Below are 18,485 nucleotides of genomic sequence, written 5' to 3'. Positions count from 1 at the left end.
GGAAGGACTCTTGGGAATCATGGTCCTGAGAGCAGCAAGGACTTGCCCAGTTCCTAGATCTGGAGGTGTCCCTAGCTGTCTCCTCTCCTTGAGGTATGAGCAAAGGGACTACTGATGTGAGGGGAGGACATCTGAAACTTGGCTCTGACTTCAGAAGCAATGATTGTCTTTCAGAAAATGTCTTTTCTTTGATAGAAACCCCCCAAATCAATTTATTCTGGATAAAATAAAAAGATATTTAAATACCACACGGCATTTATGGCCACCAAAGTACCAGTCTGACAAAGGATCTTTGACCACACCTCACCCAGCAGTAGCATCAACAACTTACCGAAAGAGAATGTAGAAAATGACAGCTAGAACAGCCAACACAAAGAGTACAGCAGGAAACACCACCGCTAATATAACTAAAATAGATAACACCATAGAAAATTGCTGCAAAAAGTTCTCAGTGTGAAACGGCAGCCTCACATCCAACTCATCCATGTCCTTGGAAAAACGGTTCATTAGCCTGCCAGTGGGAGTTGTGTCAAAGAAACTCATTGGGCTTTTTAAGATCTGTGGGGGGAAAAAAACAGGAATTTATATGGAGCAGTGATCTTTGGTGCAATGTTCTAGGGTCATTGAGCAAACTCAAAACCATTTTGCTGGAATTTGTGTTATAGACTGAGAGCTGGGAAAGACCCAAGAGGTAATCGCATCCCACATTAGCATTTTACCAATGGGAACACCAAGTGTCTGAGTGGGGAGAGACACAGGCAGAGAGCAGCAGAAGGAGGGTGTGAAATCAGGTCCTCTGACCCCAAATCCAGTGACTGTGTTTAGTTCTTCTTGTGGCTTGCATTTGTTTTCCCTCTATCCCATACTGTCAAGCTCAGGGTCAGAGATCTAGAACTGAAAGGGCCCTTAGGACATGTAGTCCAGCTCTTCCACTTTGCAGCTGAGTGAAGTTTAGAGGTGAAGCAACTTGCCTAACCTGGAAGAGATTCTAGAGGTCACCGAGTCCAAGGCTCTAAATTTTATAGCTGAGGACACTGTAGCTCAGTGAGGTCACACATGTAGTAAGCAACTAAAGCAGGATTTGTACCCCAGGTCCCTTGACTACAAATCTCTCTTTCTGTTACTCCACATGAGAGTCATATGTTCATTCTTGAAGGGATCTTACAGATGCCTCCCAACATCTTTGTTTAACAGATGGGGAAACTGAAGTTCAGGGAGGTTACACAGATAGTGAATAGTAGATCAAGGACTGAGATCCAAGACTTATGATTCTCAATCCAGTGAATCCCATAGTTTGAGTTTTTGTTTTTCATTTTCCACCACAACTCCCCACCCCAAAAATCTCTGATTTAGCAAATCACCTACTCTGTCCTACCTTTTCAAATACACGATCATGTAATGTGGAAGATGCCATTAGAGTTGTCTTGGTGAAAATAAATCCTTTTATAATACTGAAAATGATCACAGACATCATACTCGCCACATACACCCACTGATAAATGGGTTGCTTGGGATTCACCAATATATCACTAGTCTCACAATTGGTCTCATTATTATGAGTCCTACAGCCCATCTGTGGAAAGAAAACAGATAAGAAGCTCATGAAATGGTGATGTATCTGAATTGTCTTTTCGACAACATAAGGGAAAGGGAGGTTAAAGGAGCATTTCAGGGAGAAATTGAAAAGGAAGATGGGATAGATTTTGAAAACTTGAATTATTGCTGATGACATAGAGTAGGCTTTATGTTACCAATGAGTTTGTGTCTTAGGACCAGGAATCCAGGGCAACCATTTCTCAGTGTAGGGGCCTATGTCTCATTAGGTTCTGCCATTTAGTGGAAAAAGCAAGCAAACAACTGTGCATCTTTCATTTCAAAGCAGAAGTAAATGGACTAGAGAACAAGGATAGCTAGATAGAAGGATAGAAGGATAGCTGAGGGAGGCCCAAAACAGAATTCATCCCTTTGGCCTCCCACAACTCTATGATCTCAGTTGCATTTGGCACTCAGAAAGCAAAGTAAAATTGAGTATGTTGTGAAAGTACTTAAACCACCTCAAAGTAACATGGGGTGAATGTGATACCAGAGCACCCATCACTACTACCTGCTGTGAATGGTTTTGGAGAAGTCAGTTTATGTATTGGAACCTCAATATTCCTATTTATAAAATAAGACATATAGCTCTGCCTACTTCTAGTAAAGAAAGGAGGTAACATGCACAAAATGTTTTGAACCTCTTATAAGAAATGTGTGGAGTAAATTCAAGGGATTCTCATTTTGACCCTAAACTGATATCTAGCTCCATCTCTTTTAAGTGAGAATGTAGCTATCTGGTAGCAATCCGAGAAGATATAATATCGGGGCAGCCAGGTAGCACAGTGAGTAAGAGCACTGGCTCCAGTGTTAGGATGATCTGGGGATCAAATCCGGGCTCAGATACTTAGCACCACACCCAGAAATAACTGGCCATGTAACCTTGAGCAAGTTATTTAACCCCGATTGCTTAAAAAAAAAAAGATATAATATCCTGCTTAGAAATGCCTTTTTAATTTTTCTCAGGGTTGTGTGTTTAAATTCACATGACTGTTAAGGAACAAACACAGGCCATTTTCTAAATAGTTTTATTGCTTATGATAATAAAACACATGGAAATTAAGAGACTGATGGATGAGCCTTTCATAAAGCAAAATTCTCAGTGCCTTCCTCAAAGTGTAACTTATAAAGGACCCAACTTGGGAAAAAGATGCCATCATGCTCTAGGTTTTGACCTGCCATTTATGGAGAGCAAGAAAATGCATGAACATGGAGATATTATGAGCCAAGTTGCCCTTGTAAGGATAAAGAGAGAAGATAACATCAAGATCCTCATGGATATTTTACAGCCTTCTGCAAAGTCTTTAAGAACACTGTAAGTAACTAAAGCTCTTCTCCTAGTATCTTGGAGCTCTCCTTTGGAAAGTTAAAATTCATCACTTTTGGAATCTCTTTCCCCAAGGATGAAAAGTCTTTGTTTCCAAAGGTCATCTCCAGGGAGGTAGGTTCATTTGCTCTTCCAAAAGTTGGTAGAAATTTCTAGGATGTGTTCAGTTCCAAAGGTGCTTTGGGGTTTAGTGGATGTCTGCATGCTAGAGGGCTTTTGACCCTGTTTACCATATCAGCACTTCACTGTGGCTGCCACAGAAAAACCTGAAGTAGGAAGGAGTGAAGAATAGCTGAGCAGGGGTACTTTGAAGCAGGCACTTACCTGCCTGAGTTGGAGACACCACTTTCTGAGGATATTACAGAGAGTAGAAGTCAATGAGCATTTCCTTTTTGGCCAAATTTTAAAATCTATGTAAACTGGTTCTTTTTAAAAAACACTTTTGGTTCATGAAATTTTAGAGCTTCGGGAAACCAGAGAGATCCTCCAACCCAAACCCTTCATTTTACTTATGGAAAAAATTGATGCCCAGAGGGGACAAGTAACTTGCCTAAAGTGATATAGGTAGTAATTAGCAGAGCTAGGACTCTAACCCTAATTAGGTTTACTGGTTCCTAACCTAGTGCTCTTTCTGCTATAAGAGAGCTCAGAAAATCACTTTGATAATTGAGGAAAACTGGGGCCCATAAAAGGGAAAGTGTCTCGATCAAAGTCAGGCTTCAGACTTCCCATGAATTGCTCATTTTTGTGGGACCTTTTCTTGGGAAAACAGGTGTTTGGGATCTAAATTTGAAGCCTCCTTGGTTTTGATCATGGTACACAGAGCACATGGGACTTTGCTTCAGGTCACTGACCTAGTGGAGGTCATACTTCCTCTATGGTTTCTGACATCCCCAAGTATTGAAGGGTATTCCTCTGCCCTATTTATGCCACTTGCCCCACAAGCTTGAGTAGCAGAACCTGCCACCCTTCCTCAGGATTGAGTCACTGTGGTTCCCTAGTCACAAGGCCTACCTTCCTTCACAGACTCAGTGAGGACAAGAATCAGACCTCCACCTCTTTTAGTGTACCTATCCCAAAGATTGGATGCTTCCCTCCCCACTGGACTCTTCTTGCCCCACTTTAAGGTACTTCTAGTTATGTCTCCAAATGTTAGTGAAGGCTTAAAAAGCATGTTTGCCTTTAGGGAATTGAGAGTGAAGGTAGCTAATTACAAATATCATTATTTGTTAAACTTCTTTTAAAAAAAATAAAATGAATGAAACTTACCCCAGATCCCTGGTCTAGCCAGTAACCTAACCACAAGTTGCTGAAAGCTGAACTTCCAATCATCAGAAAGAAGAGAAACACCACAGAGATGGACAGGATATACCCTGGAAGAGGAGGGGGAAATCCCCAAACTAGTTATTCATATGATATAAACCAGGTCTTTCTGTCTTCCTGGAATCCAGATATTTTGTAGGTGTTAAAATGTACAAAGCAGTTTCTCTAGCTGCCCATACACTTATAGCTACCTATCAGGAACCTCCTCACATGAGGAAGCTCACGTGTGAAGTTCAGTGCACAAAGCACTGTCATCCTGGATTTATTTGTTCCCTTCAATTGGAAAATCGGTCCTGATTGTCTGCCTATGGCACCGGAGTGTGTTACAAAAATGTACCTTCATTGAGAAAGCTCAGAATTCTTAAATAGAATGCTGATCTCTGGAGGAAAAATACATGCACTATAAGCAACACAGATTCCACATCTCCAAGCTTGACACATTCCTTTTTTGGTGGAGATTCTGTTGTGAAAGCATGTACTATCTGAATTGGCTGAAGTCAGATTAGGTGATGAGAGCACTACATTTCAAGAGGTGAAGCTGGTCAGCTTCTGGTTCCCACTTGTTTTTCCTTACAATAAGGGCTGGCAGCCTTACTGGAGATAAAGAATGATTCCATTGAAATACTGAATTCATCAGACTTTAGATTTCAGGAAGGGAATTGATTAACAGCATTAGTAGAAAGTAGTTATTGTTAAAGAGACCATAAGATGTGTACTGAAGAGTTTTACAAAGATTTAAGCATAAATTAAACCCAGAGGCATTTTATACCAGACCTCCAGCAGCCTTAATGTACGTGTGATATGTTCTCCAGGTCACTGATCCTTCCTGGGACGTTTCAGTCTGAATGAGTTGGTGCGTAGGAACTGCCAAGAAAAACACAAAGGGCAGTAGCCAGTAGCTGCACATAAGATCCCCACACGCAAACTGACTTCTAGTTGTGCAAACCAGTAGTTGTACAGAATCTCAACCCCTGCCACACTGTCACCCTAAGTCCTGTTCTAGTTTCTATGCATCTAGAAAATGGCTCCCCCATGTCCACACATGTAAGGTTAAACAAAATAGAGATACTGCCTGCAAGGGAGCCCTGGCAGCCCTGTCTGAATGTGACCTTCTTAATGTTGCCCTTTTCCCACCTCCTACTTCTCAACAGAGCAAAATGAAAAGGTCAACCCCCAAGCAGAGTCAGAAATCAAATTCCTTCCTCTAAGCAAAAGGCATAGAGTCAGGCTGATGAGTGCACTATAGATATACAGACTCTGTCCTGGTAAGAACAACTTTCACAGCTCAAGAGAGCTCACTGAATAAAAACCCCATTATATACTGACTTAGAACCTTTATGTTCCTTTGAATGTACTTAGCAGGGCTTAAGAACATTATGCTTCTCTCTGGGACAGCAAAATGAAGGGAGAATTCTCATAGGTTTCAAGAGTCATACATGCAGGTCCTAATGACTGCCCTCTCAGAGTGCTAAAAAAAAATTGACCAAATTTTCATCAGTTCATTAACACTACCTAGAGCATCTGTAATGTTCTTTTCTCTTTAACTGTATTCTACAAAATGTCCTCATGCCAAATGTAGCAGGCCTCAGTTTCTTGAATCAGCTTGTACATTCCCTTCTTTTTCCTTCCCATTAGTTTTCAGTAAAATGGATTGTTGATGGTCACATAAATTTTAGGTTAATAGAATACCTGCTAAGAAACAACATAGCTCTAAGGATGGGTAAAGCCATTTGACCTTAAGAGTTGAGGTGAGATGGTTCAATTGTTCTTATGTCCAGTGTAAAGGCACCTAATTCACTTTCTGCCAATTTCATTGAATCTTTCATTGCAGGCCCCCTTTGGGGCCGTCTACCCCATCTTTCCCTCTAGCATGTGGCAAGAGACAAATGATTCCTACTTCAAGGCCCAGGAACATTCAAAGGCAACAATGATTTCCCTTTCCTCAGCCTTGTTTTTATTACAAACTTTCCACTTTGAAGGCATTGTTTTTCAGTTAATGTTTTCTGAGGCATAAAAACTCACCTTTAAAAATTATCCTTCATTTCATACCTTTTTAAGAATTTGTTTAAGTTTGTTAACAAGTAGCTCGCAAATCTCCCAAAGGAACAACATGGTATAATGACAAAAACACTGAATTTATAGTCTGAAGAGTTAGAAAGTTTTTACTCCCTAATTAGTGTGACCTTGAGCGAGTCACCTAATCATGCTGAGCCTTACTTTCCTCCTTTGTAAAGTAAGGCAGCCAAAGGAGGTGACCTCTGGCCTGTTGTGATCGTCTGATTTGAGCTCATGGGCCCTCCCCATTGGCAACTTTGCCATATTGCCTCAGCATTTTGTATACAGTTTGGCTTGTGGTAGATGAACTTTGATTTTTTTCTTATTGTTTCATGTGTCTACAAAATTAAGACTCCCAATTCAAGGGTAGGGACTGACTTTTATTTAGCTCACAGTGCTTGGCATGGTATCTGGGGCTCAGCATTTTGAGTGTATGTAATAGGACTGGGAGTCAGAGAAGTCAGTTGGAGTCTGGCTTTTGCCACTTATTACCCATGTAACCATAGGGAAATCATGAAACCTGTCCTGGCTACATAGTCCTCCTCTGTAAAACAGGCTTGATACTAAAGCTTGCACCAAGTCACTGGGCTGTTTTCAAGAAAAGTACTTCCTGAACTATAAAGTGTTATAAAAATGTGAGCTATTATTATGAGCTACTATAGATAATACTTAAAAATAATGAGTACACAGATGAATGGATGATGCAGAGTGGCAGAGCCAAAAGAATGCTGGTCTTGGAATCAGGAAGACCTGGGTTTGAGTTGTACCTCAAAAACTTTCATGTCACCTAACCTCCCTTAAGCCCTTTTTCCACATCTGTAAAATAGGAATAATATCTGTAGCACTTGCCTTACAGGGCTGTTGACAGCATCTGTATTGAATCTAGATTGTTTTGCAAACCTAAAAACTCTCAATAAATGTCTATTAAAGTGGATGAAACCATACCTTTTGTGTCTAGAGGGTCTAGATCTGTGTCAGGTTCTTTTCCTTCATCTTTTTCATCATGTGGAGCCAAAGCTAGGATTAGAAATAAAGACAGCTATGGAGCCATTCAGTAGCCATGAGCAATAAGAGAGTTGAGACCCTAATTCTGATTGTACCAGCATTTTCCTCTCCCTTGGCAGCTTGATCCCTCTGGTTCTCCTTTTGGGCTTCCATCATTGCTTCATTGTAAATGTTTTCAGGATCCTGGGAACAAAATAAAATTCCTCCTGAAAAGGAAAACCTAAAATTTGCCAAAAAAGAAACCCATAAGTAACTCCTCCCAAATATCTTTTTGGAAAGATTGTAAGTTACCTTGAATTGTAGCCCTCGAAGGTTGTGAACCATCCTTGCATATTGCCCCCGTTTCAGCATGAGTTCCTTGTGAGTTCCTTTTTCACAAATCTCCCCATCTTCTAATAAAACGACTTCATCACAAAATTCTAAAAACTGCAGAAATGTGAAAGAAATCTATGACATAATGCATTGGGAAGACAGGATTCAAAGAAAAAGACAGGGTTTAATGGTCTCTTCCATAGGACAAGCATCTCCCATGGTCCACCTTAGCTTGGGACTTGAAAATGCCCTGAGTACAAAAATGATCACATAGCATCGTTGAGAGGCAGCATGGCATAGTAGAGAGAGACAAGGCTTTTGAATCAGGGAGATCCCACCTCTGGTACTAACTAGCTGTGTGACCATAGGCAAGTCATTTTAACCTTTCTGAAATTCAGTTTTCTCTTTTATAAAATGTGAGATAATAATACCTGTAGTCATCTGCTTCTCATAGGGTTATCAAAAGGTTCAGATGAACCATTGTAGGTAAAATACTTTGTGAAATTTAAAAGTACATGTGTCAGTGATCAAGGTAACCACCCCAATAGGGAAAGAGAACAATGATTAAGCATCTACTGTATGCTAGGCACCATGTTAAGCACTTTACAAATATCAACTTGGAAAATTACATTAATAAACTCTATAAAAGTATTGTGGTAGTGTGCTGTAGCAGGACCAGGATTGGATTTAGAGTCATTGAGTTCAAATCCCAGCTCTTCTACTTACTGACTTTGGGTAAACCATTTGAGCTCTGTGAGCTTTCTTCTTCCTCTGTGGAACAAGAAAGTTAGACTTAATCTCTAAATTCCCTTTCATCTCTAATCCTATAAAATGTTCCACAAAGATACCAAACATTTATTTCCTCTGCTTTCTTTATATTAATTACAAATTATCTAACCTCCCTTATTTCTACCGTGTTTCCCCGATAATAAGACCTATCCCGAAAATAAGCCCTCCCCTTACTGTGTAAGATTCCTCTAAAATAAGCCCTCCCCCGAAAATAAGCCCTGTTGAGATTGCTACTGTAGTGAAGGTGATACCCGGCCCGACACGCTACTTTACGTTACCCTCTGTATGCCCCGTCCCCCACCCCCCCCCCGGTGAAATGCACGCCACACTCCGAGCTGCATCCAATCAGAGCTGCAGCAGTGAGCGCATCATCCTGTTCTTCCCCAGTGATTTGCTTATTGAATAAAGGTACATTTTTTTGTTCACATTTACCTGTTTATTAAAATTGCTGTCAATGTTCATTAAAATAAGCCCTCCCCTGAAAATAAGCCCTCTGGTGTTTTTCTATCCAAAAAATAATGACAGTGTCTTATTATTGGGGAAACACGGTAGCACTGTCCCTCTGCTAATTATTTCTATTTATCCTGTATTGCTTTGTTATAAATTTGTTTGTGTATTGTCCCTACCACTAAGTTGTAAGCTCAGATATTGTTAATGCATTGTTCATGGAATGGGAAGATCTTTCTTGCCAATTAACAGGCCTATGTGACCTGCTTTGAGCCTGAGTCACATGGAGCCTGTAGTGGAAGGAGCTTGCTGAATGGATGGAGCAGGAGGGGTGGGGCAGGAAGTGGGAGAGTGAGGTGGAGCTTAGAAAGGAGGTAGAGAGAGGCAGAGCAGCTAGGTGGATGAGAGAGGGGCATTTGCCTCAGGGAGCTTGTTTGTGGGGAGACCTAACAGAGGGAAGGCTTGGAGATGGTGGTGCTCCCTGCAGTGGTAATGGGTACCACCTTATTATCATGGTGTATTTGGCTTTGAGATATCTGAATAAATAGCTTGGTTTTGTCTTCAAAGAAGAGAGTCTGTTATATCTTCCAATTCAGACCTGGAAATATGCCTGCATATTCATAGAAGCTTCTGTGGTTATTGCATTGGCAATATAGCTCCTTGGAGAAGCAACTGTCTTTTGTCTCTTTTTATATGCTCAGTGTTTAATATGGTGACTGTCATATTGTAGGTACTTAATGTTTATTGATTAATTATCCATAGCAATATCATCATCACTGGTATTACTCATTATCACTCATCCCCACATAGAATATTACACTCTTTGTCATCAATAGGGCCTCTACAATTATTACAAGTTCAATACATATACAGATTCAGATATGTAATTAGAATATTACAATAGCATCCACATGTTAGGATTATATAAATACTTTGCCCCCAAACACTTATTTCCATCATCCCCCCTTGTCCTAAAGAACTAAACTTAACAATGTTTTCCTTTGATTCTGAAATAAGATTGAGCTTTGTTCAGTGTCAAATCTGTCCTTACAGTGGGTGAGATGTAATCCATCTGAGAAAAGGGGTTTCTTCCTTTAAAATCTTTTTTTTTTAAGTGTGCAAATGAAGAACTAGGAAGTGTTCATCAAATACCTTCCTCAAACTTCACTAGCCTGCTGGTTGAGGTTAGAATCTACACATTCATTCTCCTTTGGGATGCCTGAAAGGAATATTACTTCTTATCTGATCACACCTTGGGAAGGTAGGACTAGAGAACTCCAAATAAAAGGAATCTTGAAACTTACATTTCAGTTGGCCAAGTCTTTATAGTCCTTACAGTGGTCATTGAACAGACATAGTGGGCAAAAAGAGTGCTTTTCTCAGAGAGAACACAAAATGCCCAAACCTTCCTGATAACTAAATGGAGAGAATGGCTTAACCTCTCGTGGTTTAGATGAGACCATTCTTAACAAGTCTTTTTTGTGAAAATACCACCACCTAACTGTTACGTAGTACACTTTTGTTTATTATATCATTTCACAATAACCAAATGAGATAGGGCTAAGTATTTTTTCCTACAATATACGTATAAGGAATTTTGTTGTTTCATTGTTGTTCAGTCATGTTCAATTCTTTGTGACCTCATTTGGGGTTTTCTTGGCAAAGATATTGTAGTGGTTTGCCATTTCCTTCTCTCCAGCTAATTTTTACACATGAGGAAACTGAGACAAACAGGGTTAAGTAAGACTTGCTTAACAGGTCACACAGCTAGTAAATGTCTGAGGCCAGATTTGAACTCAGAAAGGTGAGAATTCCTGACTCCAAACTGGGCCCTCTATCCACTGTGCCACCTAGCTGCCATATGTAAGGAAACTGAGCCTCAAAGAAGAAAAACAAGTTATTCAAGGTTACACAGACTTAGTGACCATGCCAGAACTGAAGTTCAGGTCTGGCTATGGACCTGAACTGCTTAGAATACTTGAGTGGCTTCTGTATTGAAGCCCTAAAATATAACCTTCTGTTTGGCATTTAGAGCCCTTCACAATCTAGCTCCGACCTCTTTCTAGACTAACACTCTGTATTCTACCCAAGTGACCTTCTTACTATTCCTTGTATGTAAACATTCCATCTTGCCTCCTTGCTTTGGACAGACTGATCTGTGTAAATGACATTTTTTTCTCTCCTCCCTTCTGACTCTTAGAATCCCTAACTTCCTTCAGTGTTAACCCAAGCCCCACTTTTATGTAGCCCCCTTTCCTGATTCCTCCCCTTCACCGTTCAAGGTATAAATCCTGCTCCCTCTTATCCTGAACTTACTTTGTATGAATTTTGTACGTACATACTTACCTGTGTGTACATTGTATACTTCTTGTTTCCCCCAGTAGACCATCAGCTTCAAGGCATGAACTGTTTTTTGGGGGTCTTTTGTTTGTTTGTCTTTTTGTTTTTAGCCTTTTGGAGGGCAGTTGGGGTTAAGTAACTTGCCCAAGGTTACAGGGATAGTTTTGTGTGTGTGTGGGTGGGTGTTAAGTGTCTGAGGCCAAAACAGAACTCGGGATCTCCCAACTCCAAGGCGGCTTCACTCACTGTGCCACCTAGCCGCCCTTTGGTTTGTTTTTTTTTAATCTTTGTATCCCCAGCATCTAGCATTGTGCCTGGCTCTTCTTAAGTAATTAATAGGTGTTTATTGAAGTTGAAAAGTTGAATTGAATTGACTATAAAATATATCTGCTGACTCTCAAACTGAAACTCTTTCTGCTGTACCAAAACATATGCCTTGGCTCCAAGGGACAATAATTAAAGAAGCATTTCTGACTAGCAACCCTCAGTTTCAGTCAGTCCAGTTTTACTCGGTGTGGTTTTAAGCAATACAGTTTGGTGGAAAGAGCCCCGGATTTAGAGGTAGAGGCTTTGGGTTCAAGATCCCACTTTGGTACTTATTACTATCTGTATTATCTTGGACAAGTCTCTTCCTCTCTGTGCCTTAGACTCGTCATATGTAAAATGAAGAGATTGTACTAAATAATCTCAGAGGGCCTTTCTAGGGTCCTAGTTGTTCTTGTAGAGAACGTGTTTTCTATGATATTTGGGGCCAAGGAGGCCTCATTCATTGGAAGAAATTTTCTGCACATTTCCCAGAAGGTTGAACATTAGCACACTCAATGAGCATCACACAAAAACTCCGTGTAGGTGGAAGAAGGATAGCTAGCAGAGACATGGAAGCAAAAGAAAAAGGATTTGAGATCATAGAACTCTGGGGCCTTAGAGATCATCTGGTCCAACCAAGATTCACTTTATAGATGAGGAAACTGAGGTCCAAAGAGATTAAATTATTTTCCTGTGTTCACCCAGGTAGTAAGTGACGAGACCAGGATTATGATTCCCCATCCTCTGATTCCAAAGCCACCTCTCTTTCCATTTGAACTACATTGCCTCTCAAGGCAAAGCCACAGCAATAGAAGGTAAATTCCTTGAGGGGTTGTGCTTTTGTCTTTGTGCCCCTAGTACCTGGCAACATATCTGGTGGATTATAGGCTTTTAAATTTAGTGATGTGGAGAAAAAGCAGGCATAATGAATCTAATCATGGTATCCTAAACTTTAGTGTCTTACCTAGATCATGATCATGTTTTTGAGTGATAAGATCAGTATTTGTTCGTCACCCAGGAGTCAGTGCTGTCTAACATGTAACATGTTGCTATAAACTGAGGAACAGGCTCGCTGAGCAGAGTGACTTTGGACTTTTTTTTTTTAAGGCAATTGGAGTTAAGTGACTTGCCCAGGGCCACACAGATAGTAAGGGTCTGAGGTCAAATTTGAACTCAGGTCCTCTTGACTCCAGGACTGTTGCTCTATCCACTGTGCCATCTAGCTGCGCCTTGGTTGGACTTTAGGCTGCATAATTGCTAACATGAATTTGTTATGTGCTCCCTGCTCCCCTCCTGTTATGTTGAGAATGCAGAAGGATCGGATATCAACTTGCATAGTGCCACCCTGGAGAGGTGGGAGGGTAGAACCATGTAGGTATGATACAGGGATCATTTACTAACTGATTCAATTCCTTGTTGTTTACTCTCCAATTCTATTTTAATTAAATGCCTTTAGCTTTTGAATTTATGCATCATTTGGTATGGCCTGTTGTAGAGATATACATTGGGAGGGACTCGAGTAATGGCATTGAATTGGTGAAACCTTGTGTCACCAATAGAGGTGTGCTACATTTTATTTTGCAAACTTGTTTTGCAATCCCCACATCAGATTTCTTTGGCTGGTTTGTCACAGTCATTGCACCTGTTTCTACTTATATTAGAAAAGCCATCAACCAGCCCACAAGCATAAAGGCAGAAGATTCTTCCTGTCCTGCCCTAACCTCCTTGCCTTTTTCCTCCGGATTGAGCGAGTAGGAAATGGAGCTCATTCTCCCAGTGCCACCTGGTGGCTGGTTGCTTTTTCTTAAAGGCACGGAGTAAAATGTGTTGGGAGAGTGGGGAGGGGATGTCCAGTTTTTTAGAGCTGGAAAAGTACCTTAGAGATCTTGTAGCTCAATTTCCTTATTTTTATAGAGGAAAAAACAGGTTCGGAGAGGTTGTCAGATGTCATGTGGCTAGTTAGAGGTCGAACCATCATCAAGGTAAATAAGGTAGTCATGCCCATGAAGACCATTTGCATAGGAGATTTAAATATAGAACTCACTTTGGCTAGTGGATTTGTAATCCCCCTCCAGGTGATGTTCTATCCTCTGCGTGTCCCCAGGGTTTGTATAACTTCAGTTGCTGGTTGATGGAGTGGAAGAAGCACAGGGCTTGGAGGCTGGAGGCCTGACTGGGCTTGGAGCACCTCACTTCATTTCTCCAAGCTTCAGTTGCTCTGTCAGTAAAACAGGTATAATGCTCCTGATGCTTCCTGCCTCACGTGGTGGTTGTAAGGAAGGTGCTTTGTAAACCTCAAAGTTTTATACCCACTGGAGTTGTTATTCCGAATAACCTATTTTATTCACTTTACAAATGGTCAGAGTGGTGCTGAGTCAGAAAGTGTCCACTAGTGCTGTGGCCACATAGAATACTGACTCCCATTACCTGCAGCTGGTGAGTCACCAGAACCATGGTCTTCCCCTTGAGTGCCTTCTTAATGCACTCTTCAAAAATTTGCTTCCCAACATGGGCATCCACCGCTGAGAGTGGGTCATCCAGCAGGTAGATCTCACGATTGGCATACACAGCTCGTGCCAAGCTGATCCTTTGCTTCTGACCCCCAGAGAGGTTGAGGCCCCGCTCCCCAATCTGCAAAAGAGTAGAAAGATCATGCCCTATTGGCCCTTCCATTTTCTGCTTGGAAGGAATAACCAGTCAGTAGAGAAGCTATTCTGATTTTTCAGTCTAGTACTTCAGATTTATAGTGAAACAAGAGTTGCTTATCTATCACAGAACTTTTTTGACACACACCCTCCCCCAGCCCACTCCTCCAGCTTGATCAGAATAGTATGAAGGTTAAACTGGAAGGGACTGAAACCAGATCCTGATTATGTTCTATGTGGGAAACTCAAGGTGAAGAATAGTCTGCTAAGAGCATTTGACCAGAGAGCTGGTCACGGCAAGAGGATGTTCTTCCCTTCACCGAGTAGCAATAGTACCTGAACCTTTTTTCGGTAGAACCTAAATTGTGACAGCTGACCCACCAAGCCAGACTCTGCCTGATCAGCAAGGGGAAGCACCTTTGAATACATTTTTCCTAAGAGCCTGCTGACTTCACCTTCCCATGATGGCCAAAGACCACACCTATTGACATTCAAAGAAGTTTGGTCTCACTCGTTACCTTGCTCTTGGCCTTTGGTGTTTGGTTTGATCAGATCAATAAGAGGGAAAGTCCAGCGGAGGAGCAATGACAAGAAGAGGCAAAAACTTATACATGAGGATTCTGAGGAGAACCACAGCATTAGACTGTATCAGGAGGCTCAGTCCTCAAGAATTCTTCAACTAGAGTAGGTCCCCTCTAAGTCTAAAGGATCTTGGGGAAGAGGCCTGCATTTGTGGTTGCTGTTCTGTGTGAGGACATGGCAATGCTCACCTCAGTCAGATCTCCATAAGGAAGATTTTTTAAGTCCTGTTGCAAGCCACAGACCTTGACTGCATGCTGGTACCTAAAGGAACAAAATGAAAAAGCAGGCCTTTTGAGAAAGGCCCCTCAGCTGTGTGTTGTGAAAGAGTTTAGGCTCTGCCTTTGAAGCCCTTATTTTGTTTTACTAAGTTAACACTGTTCTTCAGGTTGGTTTATGGAGAGAAATTAGATACATAAGCCTTGTTCCAATCATCACCTCACCCTTATAAATCCCTATGTGTCTCTCAGGGATGGAAGCTGAAACTTTCAGTGACTGTGGGACTCAGTCTAGCCTACAAGTCTACATTTCCCTCTTCCCTACCACCAGCACCTCCACCTTCATTCTAATTTTCTAATAATATTGATGCCTTCTTTCCTAGATAGGTTTTGCCTTAATAGTGTGCCCTTAAAACTGTAAACTTTGTTCCTATTTCATTAAATCACTTCCAGGAAAGGAATAGCAACACATCCTAATGGCAGTAGCATCAAATAATGTCAGGACTGATTAAGCACATACCTGCCACCTCTGATTTCAAGGGAGTTTAGGTTACTCAGCCTAAAGCAAAATTAGTGACTTCATTTTTCTGCAGTCAGTAAACATATGTGATGTTGTGCTAAGTCCTTAGCATATGCTACGTGACAGCAAAGATAAGAGTTTTGATTCAAATCAGCTTCTCATTGTGTGAACATGGGTACTCTAAAGCAGTTTCTTCCAGTTTTCTAGGGTGGTTAGAAGAAACAGCAGTATCTGTTTGTCTATTATAAATGCTGCAATGGGACACTTAAAAAAAACTCACTTTGCTATCATTCGAAATGGCATCATATATCTAAACCCGTTTACTGGGTAATGTACTTTTACCTTTGACTGTCAAACTTTTCTCCAAACAATATGTTTTCTCTCATGTTTCCATGAAAAATCCATGCTTGCTGTGACACATAAGCCACTGTTCCATTTACTGCCACGGACCCATCCCATAATTGCATCTAAAATAAAAATATCACATAACATTGAGATATTCAAACTACTGGAAAGTCACATTCTGGATACCACTGTATCCTCTTTGGGCCAGCAGCATTCCATCGTCATTATGTGAACACTGCTAAGGTAGTAGAAAGTAGACAATTTCTTTTCCATACCATAAAGCCTACTGTAGTGCCTAGATGATATAATAATAACTGACATTCATATGGCACCTTACAGGCATGCATACAAACACATGTATATACATGCATGTACATATATATTCTGAATACTATTGTATCTTTTTAGTGTCAGTAGCCTTCCATAGTCGTTACATGAATGCTACTAAGGTAGTTGCAGGTAGACATTAATTTCTTTGCTACAGTAAAGCTATGATTCCTAACCTGTAATAATAATAATTGACATGTGTATGGTACTGTGCAGCCACATATGTGTATGTGAACATATGTATATTTATACATACATGTGTCATTATATCAGCACAATCCAGTGAGGTGGTTGTGGTGGCCATTATTCTATCTTGTAGATGAGGAAACTAAGTCACAGGAACATGAAATGGCTGGCCCTGAGGTTCCACAACTAGTAAGGAAGAGAGCTTGGTTTCAAACCCAGCTCTTCCGACTCCCATCCTGTATTCTTTCCACTACACTACAGTTTTTATTCACTATAATGGTAATTTATATTCTCCATCATGATCATTTTAAACATGGGTCTTAGAGCTAGAATGGATTCAAGTCATTATCTAGGAGAGGCCTCTGCCTTCAGGTAGCTACAATGCATAGTCCCTCTTTTAGAGCTCAGATAACCAAGGTCCAGAAATCACATAGTAAGTGATGGAGGAGACACTAGAATTCAAGTCACTTACAGTGTTCTTGCCACTTGTAATGCCATGCACAGAAGCTTTCCAGAAGAACTGCTACTGTGAACAGCTTTTTTAAGGTTCTGATTACTCAGTATAGTGATCACTCTATTCTATCACAAAAGCAAAACATCCATGGAAAATCAAGGTACAGCATAATTTAAAATGCAGCATTCACCATATTACAACTTATTACAGAAAATCACAATATAATATTCACAACATATTCTCAAAGTAAAATAGTCACTCTTAAGTTAATTCAATTAGTCACTTATCAGTAGTATCAAATTACACAGTCAAAGTCTTCCACTCTGGGGCAAAGTCTTGATTAACTCAATCAGTCACTCATCAGTAACAATAGTCAAAGTACAATCAGTCACTTATTCAGCAGTCTTACTAAGTATCATACACAAAACCCTCTATCCCTTAGGTTATTAGTAAACTATAATTCCATAATTACTCAGTACCCAAGGAGAGGTCTTTTCTTCATCTTGACTTGGGGCCTGTTCTCAGATTCCCTGGTCCCAGATTCTACCTGGATTCAATGGCAAACAGCTCCCAGTTCCTTGACCAGCTCTCTGGGCAGGTCCTGCTCCACACTGGCGTTCACAGGGTCTGGTCCATGTCAGCTCCTTCACCATTTCTGCTCCAAGGAATTCAAGGCTCAACCAAGCCACAAACAAACAAAGTCTCAGCATCCTGGTCATGCTTCAGTCACCTGGGCTCCTGGTCCCTGGGGCTCCTGCGTTCGTTCGGGATTCTAGGCTCCTGGCTCCTGGCCTCCTGGCTCTGGGCTCTGGGCTCTTGGGATCCTGTTCAGAAGAAGCTCCACCACCACAGGTTTTCAGGACTCAGTTCTCCATTCTTCTGTAGCTGTTCTGCCACCAGATCTCAGTCTCAAGGAAATTCTGACTGTGCCTCTCTGGGGCTTTCCATATATACACAGTATTACCTACTTCACTTCCTTCAGCCAACTTCCTGTTATGTCAGTAACAAGGGGCAGGAGTACATACCTTCTGTTTCCCCAATCAGAGGCTTGATCAGTTACTAAGTGTTAAGTACCTGCTACTTTTGCCAACACAAAGGGATTTTCAAATTCAAAATTACATTATCATTACACCACTCCATCCCATTTCAGTCAAGTCACTTAACTTCTCCAGTTTCCTCCTCTGTAAAATGCACACCTATTCCACCTATAAATCCGATGATCCTAATCAGATTAATCTAATAAAAGCATTAAGTACCTGTTTTCTCTCTCAATCCTCATTTTGCTGTCTGCATTGAATGGCATTGTCAGTCACTTCTTCTTACTTACTTCTCTCCAGGTTTGGGGGACTCTGCTTTCTCCTGGTTTACTTCCTACCTCTCTGACTGCTACTTCTCAGATTCCTTTTCTTGATCTTCAGCCAGGTTTTTGTGGGAAATTCCACAGGGCTCTGTTCTAGGCCTTTTTTTTCTTCTTCCTCTGTACTGTTGCACTCAGTGACCTCATCAACTCCCATAGATTCAATTATCAGCTCTATGATGATGATTCTCAAATCTGTTTATCCAACCCTAATCTCTGTTAACCTCTAGTCTCCCACCTCCAACTGTATAGTAGACATCTCAAATTAGATTTTCTGTAATCATCTTAAACTCAACATGTCCAAAACTGAATTTATTATCTTTCCTCCCAAAACCTTTCTAAATCCCTCTTAATTCT

The 18,485-nt window shown here is 40.9% G+C and overlaps 1 protein-coding gene across 4 annotated transcripts in view; it reads right to left on the bottom strand.

The window, feature by feature from the left end:
* Positions 1-18,485, bottom strand: part of ABCC12 (ATP binding cassette subfamily C member 12) — a 75,505-nt gene that overhangs the window by 32,701 nt on the left and 24,319 nt on the right. For 2 of the 4 annotated variants that reach the window (XM_069082818.1, XM_069082821.1), the window contains 10 exons: positions 15,802-15,926; positions 14,913-14,985; positions 13,925-14,128; positions 7,595-7,729; positions 7,399-7,486; positions 7,244-7,315; positions 5,018-5,107; positions 4,190-4,293; positions 1,376-1,573; positions 332-558 (listed from right to left, as the gene is read on the bottom strand). In XM_069082818.1, coding sequence (XP_068938919.1) covers positions 332-558; positions 1,376-1,573; positions 4,190-4,293; positions 5,018-5,107; positions 7,244-7,315; positions 7,399-7,486; positions 7,595-7,729; positions 13,925-14,128; positions 14,913-14,985; positions 15,802-15,926 — 1,316 coding nt within the window. Of the gene's footprint in view, positions 1-331; positions 559-1,375; positions 1,574-4,189; positions 4,294-5,017; positions 5,108-7,243; positions 7,324-7,395; positions 7,487-7,594; positions 7,730-13,924; positions 14,129-14,912; positions 14,986-15,801; positions 15,927-18,485 lie in introns of those variants that run through there. The other 2 variants (XM_069082819.1, XM_069082822.1) reach the window with 2 other exon arrangements.

The sequence above is a fragment of the Petaurus breviceps genome, unplaced genomic scaffold (genome assembly GCF_028583685.1).
Source record: "Petaurus breviceps papuanus isolate PSGF00001 unplaced genomic scaffold, PetGlider_PUasm1.0 171, whole genome shotgun sequence".
NCBI lineage: Eukaryota > Metazoa > Chordata > Mammalia > Diprotodontia > Petauridae > Petaurus > Petaurus breviceps.
This window is presented reverse-complemented; position numbering and strand designations above follow the sequence as displayed.